We start from the raw sequence: 12,540 nt of genomic DNA, 5'->3' as shown, positions 1-12,540 counted from the left end.
ACCCGTGTCACAACGAGACTCGATACTCGTATCGACAGATTGCGGTCCACGGTCCACGGTGGAGGTGAACGAGGGGTTGAAAATCGGGACGGGGGCTAGGGTTGAATTGCAATTACATTCTCACGATGACCCTTTAAGGTCGACTCAACTTCTGAACGCCGCGAGGGCTCCGGTGGTATTTAAATTGCGCTCGAGAACGAGCGTTACGCTGCGCTCTATCGCATTATTGCTGTACGCGTTATCGAGCCCCCCAAGTCGAGTCCCGGAACCCTCGACCAAAGCTAACAATTTTCTTCAAAATACAGCGTTAATTGTCTTCCTAAAATTGCTACCCCTTCGCGTTTACTCGAACAAAGTTATCGACTTCTCTCCGACTGTACCGCGAATAAATACTTGCAAAGTTTAGTCGTCGCGTCGGTTAAGCCCCCGCGGTCCACTGTGCACGATTCGCATGAAAGCAAACTTACTTCCGTTCATTATTTATGTAATTCCACTCGAGTCGTTCCGTCGGCATTAATACAGGATTTCACAATAACCGTGCGTAATTAAAGCCGTTCTGTCGTGCCGTGAATGGGAGTTCCAGCGGTGAAAAGAGGACGATGGCGAAGTAGCCGAGTGCCCGTTACGAGTTGCCTTTTTCTTTTTTCGTTGCATGCGTTGCCATAGCGGTATAATAAATGGACAGATTTCATACACGGAAGTACGCGCTCTGAAGAGACTCTGTCCCGAAGCTGTTAATATCTAAATCCCCCTTTAGATGATCAATTGTAACGCGTAAATTAATTTTTCGACTATAATATCCCATCGGGTGGTAGATTGGACGGAAGATATACCGTATACTACATTGCCTTTACCGCGTCGCCCGATATCACCCCCGCGTCGAGCGGCGAAACTTTATCGGACGTCTTCTCCGCGTTCAATATTGACTTTACGAAAGTGCCTCTGGATGGAAACCTTCTAATTTTCCGGACTCCGATTCCATGATGCAATGCAAATACAGGAGGCATTCGCTGTATAGCAGAAACGACTGCGACGGAATATACCCCCGTACGAACTTCGTTTCTTCCCCGATACTCTACAAATACTTTCGCTTCTTCAAAGATCGGTTCGCGTTAAAAGAATATGAAACTTAGAGCACCGACGCGGCATTAAATATCTCACGATTTTATTTAAAATATACTCCCGTAGACTGGCTATTCGTTAAACGGTAAAACACGATCGATGTACCGCTGCGAAACGAGGTGTGCTTCGACAGCCCTAACCCCTTTTGCTTCTCTTTCAGCTGCTTAATTCCCTGGCGACCGATTTGGACTGCATGCTGAGCGAGCTCTGCACGACCCCAAATTCCTATGAGCGGTGAGTATCTCTTCTTCTTCTTCTTCTCTTGGTCTTCTCGAGGTCAAGAGCAGATCTACTCGATCGACTCCCCGTATATACTTGCTTTTTTCTCGATATAGTTCCGAAACAGTGTTTTCAAAGGACTAAAGAATTAATTAATTTTCTTAGCAACGTGGAGTGCCGCTAAAGTATTCTAGTTTTAGGCAAACGAGGATCGTAGATTCTCGAAGAGGGTGACATCGTTGAACAACCATCGTTAGCCACCCCTTTCGAGTGACCACGGTTAAATCATGAATCCCCGTAATTTATGAGGGAAATGTTCCCGACGCCTCGTGGCCTCGCGCACGCGGAATAATTTCCATATCGTAAGGGCTTCCTAGTGATCTATGGAAGACTTTGCCTACAATATCCGCGATGGTATATGGGACACCATGTAACGACCGCTCCGTTGGATTAAACGCGCGCCTAACTTTCGACGTTATTGCGTGCCAGCTCGTTCTCGCAATTTATATCGCCTTCTTAATTTTATTTCTCGCATCCTTGCTATCTTCAAATTGTTATTATCGTTTCCTACGCTCGTCGAATGACGTTAAAGCGATTCTTACTTTTTTTTACACCGATAACTAAAACGAATAGTTGAGATGTTTTAAATTTGCTCGCCGCAAGAAATTAGGAACCGTTGGAGCGCGGCAGGTAGTCCTTAGAGACAAAAAGAGCCCGCTCGTTATGCTCGGAGGATATTAGAAGAGCTTCCAGCTTGCGTGGATGGTGTTCGCCTAACAGCAAGAAACGACAAGCAGCTGGCAGCCGAAAGCGATTACGCATAATATTACGACGTTGATCTCGGACACATGCCCCGAATTGGCTCGTTTCTTCGCGAAAATGCTAATTTCCCAAGTATTTATCGTTTGTCGGCTCGTCGTTTAATTTTCGTTTGCAGAAACTACAGAAACAAGATTGATGCGCGCCCACTCCGCCGTGGAAATTTGAAACTATTCGAATTAGGACCAGTAGCCAGAAATTCGGTAATAGTAGCGGAGAAATAGTTAATCGGGAATTGAAAAGGGGTGAGGGAAAGAGGGAAGCTGTCAGGCACTCGGTATCCACGGCAGGCGTGATGAGAAAAATGGAAATTTCATTCGCGTCAACGGCGAACGATACATGGTGCGCTTTTGAAAGCGTAACTCGATGCGTACATGTCGTTATCGGGCTCGGAGTTTCTCCGTATCGTGTCGACCCTCTTTTTGCGTCGTTTTTCGCGTGCACCCTGCCCCTCCGGTCGAACCGGGGCTCCACGCGCTTTCCGGAATTTTTTCCTCTCGGGCTTGAAAGAAAAATAATTCGAGCATACTTGGAATATTCCGCGGCGGGAGCCTGAGAGCTCGGAATTATGCTTCCGCGAGCTTTTCGCGTTGGCAAGTAACGCGACACTCGCGAACGCTTCGAATGTTTTGAATCTTCGTTCGTTCGTGGACTAGGAACGGAAATCGATCCCAGGAAACGCGAATCCTCTGAAAAGAAACGCGCGGATTCGCAAAATTATTTACACGATTTCGGTTTGTTAAAAAAATAAAAAAGAGAGCAACGTTTCCATTCGTGATTCTCGATGTTCCTAGGAAATTTTCAGTCTCGCGCCAGTGTCGTTTGCAGCCCCCTAAAACACGAGCGTGTCCGTGGTGGCGGGGGCGTGGAATTGAAATGAAATTCCATCCTCGGGCCGCAGCTCCGCGGTTGAATTATCGTCGGTCGGTAATCTCGCTAAAAAGTTCACCCTCGTTGAAACATTGCCATTTTTTTCATTCACGAGCAAAACGCAATGTTTCCTTTAACGACTCATCGGAATCGATCTAACGCGAATCTAATGGGGATCCAAGGAGCATTCAGGATGTTCGATCAAAGAGGAACGCTCTTTCTTTCGTGTCCGTGCGGCCCGTCTGCAACCTCGAAACCTTTGACCGATCGTATTAAAACCGGATTTACTCCGGTTGCGAAATCCGCCGCGAGCGAAGCGGCATTTAATGGGCAAAAGCTCGTCAAGTGTTGTACGTTTTTTAAATACGTACAATTAGAAAAATATACCTTGTTAATAAATGTCCCCCCGCCCGTAAATATGTTAGTCACGCTTCGACTCGTCTAGATTCCAATTTGTTATCGCAAACCCTTTTTAGCCCCTCGATCACATTAATTCAGCGTCGCTCGCCGGAACTTGCGTTGTCTACATAATCATTAAGATAATCATCCGTGTCGGCCACCACGATCGAGGGTATAGTAATCGATGTAGGGCATAAATTGGATATACGAAGGTTCCCCCGGGCTACTCAAATGCGTTCTACTCAAATTTCCCTTTCTCCCCGGTGTCCTTCGGTCTCGCTTACGATCGATAACGATTGCGTTCGATCTTGATAATTGCTTTCTGTGTCGTTAATCATCGCGCACGGTGCAGGTGACCGTCGCGTCGAGTCGGTCAGGTGCCCATCGAAAGCAACACGTTTAGGAAACGCGCGCGAGTGATTTATTGCGATCGCGTCAACCGCTCGACGAACGACAGCGCCGATGATTGAAAGTTTCTCAATTAGTTGTAGCAAAAACGACTAAAATTATATACCAACTGTTTTCGACTGGTTTGTCTCGGTTGCGTGGGACTGTTGTAAAGCTAGACGCGTCCCTGTGTCCCCGGTGAGAGTCGAGTCTTACGAAATTCATCGGGTCCGGCAGGAAGAGGAGTTTCTCCTCCCGCGGGAAGAAATAGACCCCGGCGATCGAATCGCGCGAGCCAGCGGAGTCAGACGCGGAACGAACGTCGATCGAATTATCGGGAAACACGATACAAGAGAGTAGAAGAGCAGAGCACCGCGGGGATTCTCCAGGGTTGGTTTCTCCGGCTGCCACCGGATATCCCCCTGATTTCTGACGACTAACGCGAGTCTGATGTTTGCGAGGGGAGCTCTACCGTGCGTACACGGCTACGCAACCCTTATCCGACCGCTCCGTATCGTTAGCCGTAGACAAAGGGTGTGTCGCCGAAATACGTGCCTCCAGGCGCTGCTAATTCTGCCGATAATAGATTTCACCCAGCTCGTCCCAACATTTTTCTCCATTTTCTGGCTGCTGGTACGATGATCAAACGTCGCGCGCGTTTTATTACTTTCTTTCGAAAGAGGAAGTGGTTGTAAATTTCCGTTTTTACGGTTCGCTACGTACGCGTTTAGAAAGTTCATAGTTATCTTTGACGAACAAAAGGTTTAGGTATCGTGCCACGCAGTCTAACTGGTCCTTCTGTCGCCAGGAATCTGACAATTGGTTAATTTCCGGTACGCGTCAACGCCAGGTGTAGCATTTCACGCATGAATCGTACAGAGATGTCAGATGTTGCGAATACGTTGAATAAGCATTGAAATATCGCATAATGAGATACGACCGGATATAACACTGAACAACTTATGAATTTAAACAATGATAGAGCGTCAAACAAAAAATCAGAAACAAATTTAAAAAAAAGACGGGGTAGCTGGACAAATTTTTCTGCGAAAAAAAAAAAATTTCAAATCGTTCGGAAAAAAATATTATCGGTTGTGGGGATCAATTACAATCATTTTTGGTCAATAGACATACCCTCGAAATCCTACTCAGTTTCGAGAAAAAAATTCTTAACCGAAAACATAATTTCAGGGCAGAAATCTCTGTCCGAATTTTCATGTGAATCTTTAAAACGTCATAACTTCTGAACGGATTGGACGATTTTGATGTTTAAAAAAGCAAACTACGCGTATTTTGATGGAGAATGTGTACAAATCGCAAAAATATTCGAAAAGTTGGTCCTTGACCCCGCAAAATGAGAAAAACAACATAGAAATAGTCAAAAATTCAAACGACCATAACTCCTACAATTGTGAATATATTTCAATGAAACTTTTTTCTGAAGTAGGGCTCATGGTTACCTACAAAAAAGTATTAGACAACTTTTCTGTAGGACGTCAAACAAAATTACTAAAAATGAAAAAGGAATTTTTAAGAAAAATCGACTAGGTGCCTCAATTTTTCGATAAAAAATAAAAATTTCAAATCGTTCTAAAAAAAATATTTTTGGCTGCAGGGGTCAATTACGATCATTTTTGGTGAACAGTCATATCCCCGAAATCCTACTCATTTCCTAGAAAAAAATTCGAGAAGGTGTGAAATTTTTAGACAAAATTAAAAAATTTCAAATCGCTCTGGAAAAATTATTTTTGATTGCAGGGATCAATTATAATCATGTTTGGTCAATAGACATACCTTCGAAATCCTACTCAGTTTCGAGAAAAAAATTCTTAACCGAAAATATAATGTGTGGCCAGAAATGTTTGCCCGAATTTTCATGCGAATCTTTAAATTGTCATAACTCCTGAACGGATTGGACGATTTTAATGTTTAAAAAAGCAAACTACGCGTATTTTGATGAAGAATATGTACAAATCGCAAAAATATTCGAAAGGTTGGTCCTTGACCCCGCAAAATGAGAAAAACAGCATAGAAATGGTCAAAACTTCAAACGACCATAACTCCTACAATAGTGAATATATTTCAATGGAACTTTTTTCTGAAGTAGAGCCCATAGGTACCTACAAAAAAGTATTAGACAACTTTTCTGTAGGACGCCAAACAAAGTTACTAAAAATGAAAAATGAGTTTTTAAGAAAAATCGACAGGGGATAGGTGCCTAAATTTTTCGGCGAAAAAAAAATTTTCAAATCGTTCTGGAAAAATTATTTTCGGTTGCGGGAGTCGATCTTAAACCGTGAAACAATGCGGTGCTTCTATGTCGTCTGAGGTCTTCTTTACTAGGCTGCTAAAACTGTCAGCCACAGAACCCCAATGCTCTCCCATAAATTCCCGAAGGACGATCCCCGAACTCGAAGGTTTCGCAAGATGAATACTCGTAGTCGTGGTTACGCGAGCAAACGAATATAGTCGGAGTACAGGAAGAGGTTGGTTTCCTTGTTTCCTACGGTCTACGCCCAGCACATGTTTCGGAGACTCTTAAGCGCGATAAAACGCAGACATCGATTCGGTAACTATCGGTTACTAATTAAGCAACGAAACCTCCCCGATTCAATTAGGTGCTACGAATAAGGTAGTAAATAGCGGAATAATATCCCCCAAGAAAATTGTAGAATCTCGTTGTGGCTTCTTCATCGAACGTAAACGTAACTCTGAAGCGGTCAGATCCAGCCGGCCTCTGCCAAATCCACCCAGTCGCGTTGCTGAGAAATTTTGCGAGCCAGCGAAATTTATACGAATTCGATGGGATCCGTGGTGGAATCTGGCCTGAAATCCCGGGTCCCCCTCGTCGAACGCGGGCGAAACCGGGAGCAGGTAGCACCGAAAACCGACGCGAGGGGAAAAGTAATTTATGGCGGCGGAGGAGTCTGTCCCGCTGCCATTAATGCAGCTAGCGGTCGAAAGTGAATTTTGTTAGAATTGCAGCGCGCCGGTATCGGTACGATAATTCGCGTTGTCGCCTCCGAGGATCCCGCTAATATTCGGAGCGATGCTCTTTTGTCATTTATCTGGCAAGGACGGTCCATTAATCTTCGCGCTTCGTTACCCCCGCCGAAGGGAGAGAAGAGCTACTTGGTAATCGTTTGAATGTTAATACTACATTGACTCTGACCAGCCAGCGGATGATCGATCAACGTGCAAATTAACTTGTATTATCTACGATACTACTGTCGGTTGTCGATTGCTTCTATTTGCTCGTTATCTCGAACGAGTTCAGCCTTTGTGTCTATTTTATTGGCAAGAGATAGTAGTAATTTTTAGATTTTGTTCGTTCGAGCGAAAAGATAGACTGTGGTCGGTCGAAGAAAACGAGAGAACCGAGGAGCGTTCGGCATTGGGAAACGTAATTGGGATGATTACGCTTTGTCGGTCCGACAGCCAGTTCCTATGGAAGTTCGAACGCGATTAGCGAAATGCCCGGCTGGTCGGGCTAATCCAGAGGGTCGATCTCATCCGCCGGCTCTTTTACTTTGCCACCTCGAATCCATGCCCTCAGCAATTTTCTTCTTCTCCCTTTCTCAGCGCGGCGAGGCGATTTCTGTCTGTTCTCCAATCTAAACCCTGATACCTTTATGGCGCGGAGACACGCGTCCCGGCATAAAATTGTTCGCGTGCGTGAAAATTCCACGAAACTCGGCCCTTTCTTCTCTGGCAACGGCACGGAAGAACGGAAAGGGGAAAAATGGTGATAGCGGGAGGAGGATGCGATTTCACCAGGAATAAAGAGATGAGTTATCGGCGTTATCGTTCCGGCCGGTTTCCGTGTGACCCTTCCGCGGACCAGGCGAACGACCGCGATTAAATATAATCAGGTTGACGGTTCTGCTTGTCGAAAAGACCGCCCCGATCATCGAACCTTCAACACACAGCGTCTCCAAGTTCGTCCGACACTCTGTTAGACCTCTATAAAATTTTAACTTAGAGTTCTTCTCGAACGTATAGCTTGCAGGAATCGACTTTGTTTGATAGAATAAAAAAATGTCCTCGTTTCCGCTGTTTTCTCCACTGTTTGTCCGTTCTATCTTCTTGGAGAGTACTCGACAAACTTGGTTGCTCGTGAATCTTTCAAGGGTTCCGCTCTCTTTTTCGCTTTTCTCGTTTTGTCGTTCTTAACTTGTTCCTTCAACTTTGTTTCCCTCTCGTCCCGTGCAACGTTGAAACGGAACCGAACCACAGGGCAAACTCAATCGATACAGGTCCACTCTTGAATTATGCACGCAAACTTAGCTAACAGGAAAGTAATCATTTCCTTTTAAGACTCCTAATCGAACCGCTAAAAATTGATTATTTGCTAATGTAGTTGCCATCGACGTAGATTTCTAATGCGTAAAATACAATGTTAAAAATAGTCATCGCAAAGCGTACTTTAAAATTGACGCACGAAAAGATCTTCCCTTCTGTTAGCCATTTAAATTAGGATTTTCATTTAAATATCCGTGCAGCAAGGTACTACGAAACCTTCTTAGCCAGTCGACGAGCCCTTCTTCGTTTTCCTCTTCTCCTTGGCGGACGCGTAGCAACGTGATTTTTTGGTTCGTTAGACCCTTTGGTCCCGTGGTGCGGGTAAACTCGATTTACTTTCGGTGAATTTAATTTCTCGCCTGCTACACGAGGCTTTCTTCGTTCGAGCATGGCTGAAACAGGCCGGTGATCTTTGCATCTTTGAACGAAAATGTGATTGTGAAAATCAAGAAGAGATTTTTTTGCGAATACCGATCGATTCGAAGTAATTTTCCAGCCGTCCGCCACGAACATTTACATTTAATTGGAGAAAATTGGCCGAAACCAGTCAAAATTATGGGTTCGACGCAACCGAAAAATACTGAATTTCGTTCCTACAGAGCGCTGACACGACATTTCAAATCCATCAACGCAAAACGAGACGAACGTGCAGTCCAAACTATCCAATAATTCCGATACTCGCGTCCGCGTCGAGTTTGACGTCCACGAAACGGAGAGCAGCGTACATGTTCAATTCGATTCGATTCGATTCGATTCGGTGTCGTCTACAGCCGTGCACCTGTTGCGAGAGAGACGGACTTGGAAATAATGGCTAGTCTCGACAAGTGACACGTCGAAATGCAAATAATCGCGGCATCGGCTGGGAAGTCACTCGACGATCCAGTCGGAAACAGATAAACAATATTCGTCGCGAGGATTCCTGCTTTGACACGACCATATTTCCTGGACGTCTGTTAATTATTATCGCAAAGCCACCGAATCGTGCATACTTGGAAATACACAGAGAAAGTCAGCATAGCGTAAAAATAATCTTAATTTTTTGTTTACTTAATAGAATGAGAGCTGCGTCGGATACTTTATATTTTGGTTGATATACGATGGAGCAAACGTAACGTAAGAAGCAAGTTTCTGGCGTCTGGAAGGCCAAATCCTCCCCTTCTCGCGACTATCAATTTGCCACACATAATCCACCCTCTGTCACCGCGGAGAGCGTCTCTCAATCTACGAGTGCTACGACGAAATTCTCACTCAATGCCGTAAACATTATCCTCTTTTCGATATTCGAACAGCTAAGAAATTCGTCGTTGCCTCTTTAAAATCTTGGTCGCGTCTTTATAAAAATAAAGAAAAGAGCGTCTAGCCGTCCGCTCGGGGACCATTTATTCCGGCTAATTATCACGGAGTCAGCTTCGGCTAATTACGTAGTCGTTAACACGCGTTCGTATTAATTACCGCGACTTTCTAGGGAAAGCGAGCGTCTGGAGTTTTCGCGTTGGTGCGTTTGTTCGGAAGCTCGAACGCGAACCGTTTATCGACGATAATTGCGAGAAGAGCTCCAACGAAGCGCGTTCGAGCGGATTCCGAAAGAGGCAGAAACAATGCCGAAGGGTCGAGCTTACGTATTGTTCTCGGCAATTGTACGAACTTTCGGGGTTTGTTTCGGCGAAGGGTGGGAGTACTAAGCGTCGGTGCGCATCGAGAAACCCTCTATGGTTGTTCATTCGAGACAGGGATCGTCGAAACGGACTCGTTCGTGCGCAATCCAGTCCTCCCATGCGTTCACGTGACACACTATGCAAACGAATACTAATTTGCACCGCTGGACAGAATAACGGGATTCTGCGACGTGTCCGATGGATTCTGGCGCTGGGTTTTTCAAAACGAAGACGATTTGGAAACCCCAACGATAGACGGATATTTATTTATTTATAATCAACGGTGCTAGAACCTTGGTTTCTAGAAACGTCGGTCGAAGAAAATGATTCAATTTGTTAAGAGCAACCCGTAATTGATTTTCTTTCTTAAAAGCATCTAGAATCCGGAAAGCAAGACTTCTGCCAATAAGGATTTACCGGAAACTTCTTCCTCGGGAATAATAAACGGCGACGTAAGAATAAAGGAACCAGAGATAAAAACTTTACCCTTGGTCGAATGGAATATTAAGTTAAATGGGAAATTCGGTGGTCTGCGAGATCGCGTTACCATCGTTTATTTAAAACACTGAACCGAATAAAGCAAGCTCGAGTATTGTTATTTACATCGGGTCGTAACAATTGCAACTTAACCGCGCTAGAAAGCAAGATAAAGCATGCTACGATAACAAGTAATGTTCGAAGTTGAACTTTCGATCTTCCGGTTCGACGATATTGTTGCATTTTTAATTTAATTCGATGCGACGAGTAGTTCGTTTGATTTTATCATTGTTTTCGAGGGTCCAGAAATCCGACTTTCAAAAGGTCCAGGCTAATAGGCCCTCCCCAGAGTTTCAATTCACCCTTCGTGAATAATTGAATCAACTACCGGGAGAACGATAAATTGCGTTACGATTCGCTTTCGATTCACGGGATTTTTTACGGGGTCGGTACAAACATTCACGACACGACGCGCGTCCGACACAATTTTACAAGCAACGCAGACCGCAAACACGAGCGATGGAATTTTATTTAACGCGGAAGAACTTGCGCGGAATAACACGATAGATAATGCATGCGGTGCCCCGATCGTCAATTAATTACTATACTTGGGCCTCTATCTGCTTTCGAGTATCGTTCTTACGAGGAAAACATGTCCACCTATAAATTTTTTAGCCGATTCCTTGAATTCTTCGAGCAGCCGGGAAAGCTAATTTATAGCTCGTGAATCACAGGATGGAGATGATTTATGGCGAAAATATCGTGGATATGGGACGTCTTATCACAGCACGGAGGCTTCGTAATTCGTCGAATCACATACAATACGTACGCGTTGTTGAATCTCGGTACATAATTCTTCGACGACAGATTTTTATTCTACTTGCGGAGCGATCAAGCAACAAGAGCACGATATATCTAGAAGCTTGCAAGCTTAACAATGAGAGAACTTTCTCCGTTACGACATCGCGTGACTTCCAAATGTCAATGTCTGCGATTTCGTTTGTTAGCAACGCAAGACGAAGAAGATTTCCCGAAAATCGAGCATCTTAATGGCCTCCCACCAGCAGTGGGACGTTCTTTTGGCCCAGTTCCAACGGACTCGGTCGTTTTCCGTCTCTCTTGATCCTCTCCTCTAGCCTCTTGGTCCTCCCTCCGATTTGCAAATTATCGTCTATTTCTGTTTTTGTCTAATGTTAGACCGTGAGTGGCCGAGTGCACTGTACCCGCGACTGGTGCATTGTCCAGTCGCGTGTCGCTTGTCGATCGCGAGATCTTCCGGACCGTCCGGTCCTCTCGCGTTCATTTTTTTTATCGCAGTCATGTCGCGTTTCCGCGATCGTGCACCGTTGGTTTTTCCGTGACAGTACCAAGCCCTGGGGTATATTCGCTTCCGTGGAAACTGCTACGCACGCGAACGCCAGAAGATTCATCGAGGATTCGCGATGTTGGTCCTCTGCGACGTGGTCATCGGTCTCCTGGACCCTAGAGGGAAAAGGTGATTCGCGAAGACGTTTGTTTTCGAGTGTGTTTCGCAGCAGAGTTTGCGCAGAATTTGAAACTGAGCCATTCTATGCGTGCATGGTTTTTGGTCGATCGAGGTTCGAACTTAGCTGGGATTCGCGATGTATGCGTCGTCGTGAAATCACTCGGGAAAGTTCCGTTAGATCGGTTGGTCGCACGCACGCACGCACGCACGCTCGCACCCGTTTAACGGTGCATAAAGTGCCTTTAAACGTGCAATTTATAATTATCATCGGTTGGATCCGCGGAAAGGAAACGCTCGCAAAAATTGATTTATAAGACACCGCTGAATATCCCGGCCTCCTTAAGACGGACATTATCGGTACTCGTTCGAAATATCCAACAGTTAATCGTGGCCATCCCGTTCGCGCGAATCGCCGATCATTTTTCTTCGAGCGGTGATTTACGTCGTTTCTCGTTCAGGTTCAACGATCACGGAATTAAAGCGACGCCCAGCATGCGATGAATTTATCCGTCTCGTTGCTCGTGCGTCGCACGGCACGAGGACTGAATTTTTTCACATGCGGGAAACGAACGAGGAACGAGAATAATCTGAATCGGGAGAGGTCCGCTTTCGTTACATCGTACGCCAGAGAAAAGAAAGATTTTCGAACAGAATTCAATTTTGCGATCTTATTTCTGCGATTCTAGGTGAAAATAACTTTCACACCTGCGGGTAAGAGTGTTCGCGATTACGTGGCTAGGCGTTTACGCGTGATCAAGATCGAGTCGCGACTAGATCATTATTTATACGCGCGTCGTTCCTTCA

General features: G+C 45.1%; 1 protein-coding gene across 5 annotated transcripts in view; it reads left to right on the top strand.

Annotated features, from left to right (window-relative positions):
- Spri (Src homology 2 domain-containing protein sprint) overlaps positions 1–12,540 on the top strand; it is a 93,972-nt gene that overhangs the window by 35,492 nt on the left and 45,940 nt on the right. For 4 of the 5 annotated variants that reach the window (XM_076764819.1, XM_076764818.1, XM_076764820.1 and 1 more), the window contains one exon: positions 1,283–1,356. In XM_076764819.1, the coding sequence (XP_076620934.1) occupies positions 1,283–1,356 (74 nt within the window). Of the gene's footprint in view, positions 1–1,282; positions 1,357–12,540 lie in introns of those variants that run through there. The other variant, XM_076764825.1, reaches the window with a different exon arrangement.

The sequence above is a fragment of the Colletes latitarsis genome, chromosome 5 (assembly GCF_051014445.1).
Source record: "Colletes latitarsis isolate SP2378_abdomen chromosome 5, iyColLati1, whole genome shotgun sequence".
Classification (NCBI taxonomy): domain Eukaryota; kingdom Metazoa; phylum Arthropoda; class Insecta; order Hymenoptera; family Colletidae; genus Colletes; species Colletes latitarsis.
The sequence above is the reverse complement of the archived record's forward strand: the minus strand, read 5'-3'. Positions and strand labels throughout refer to the sequence as shown.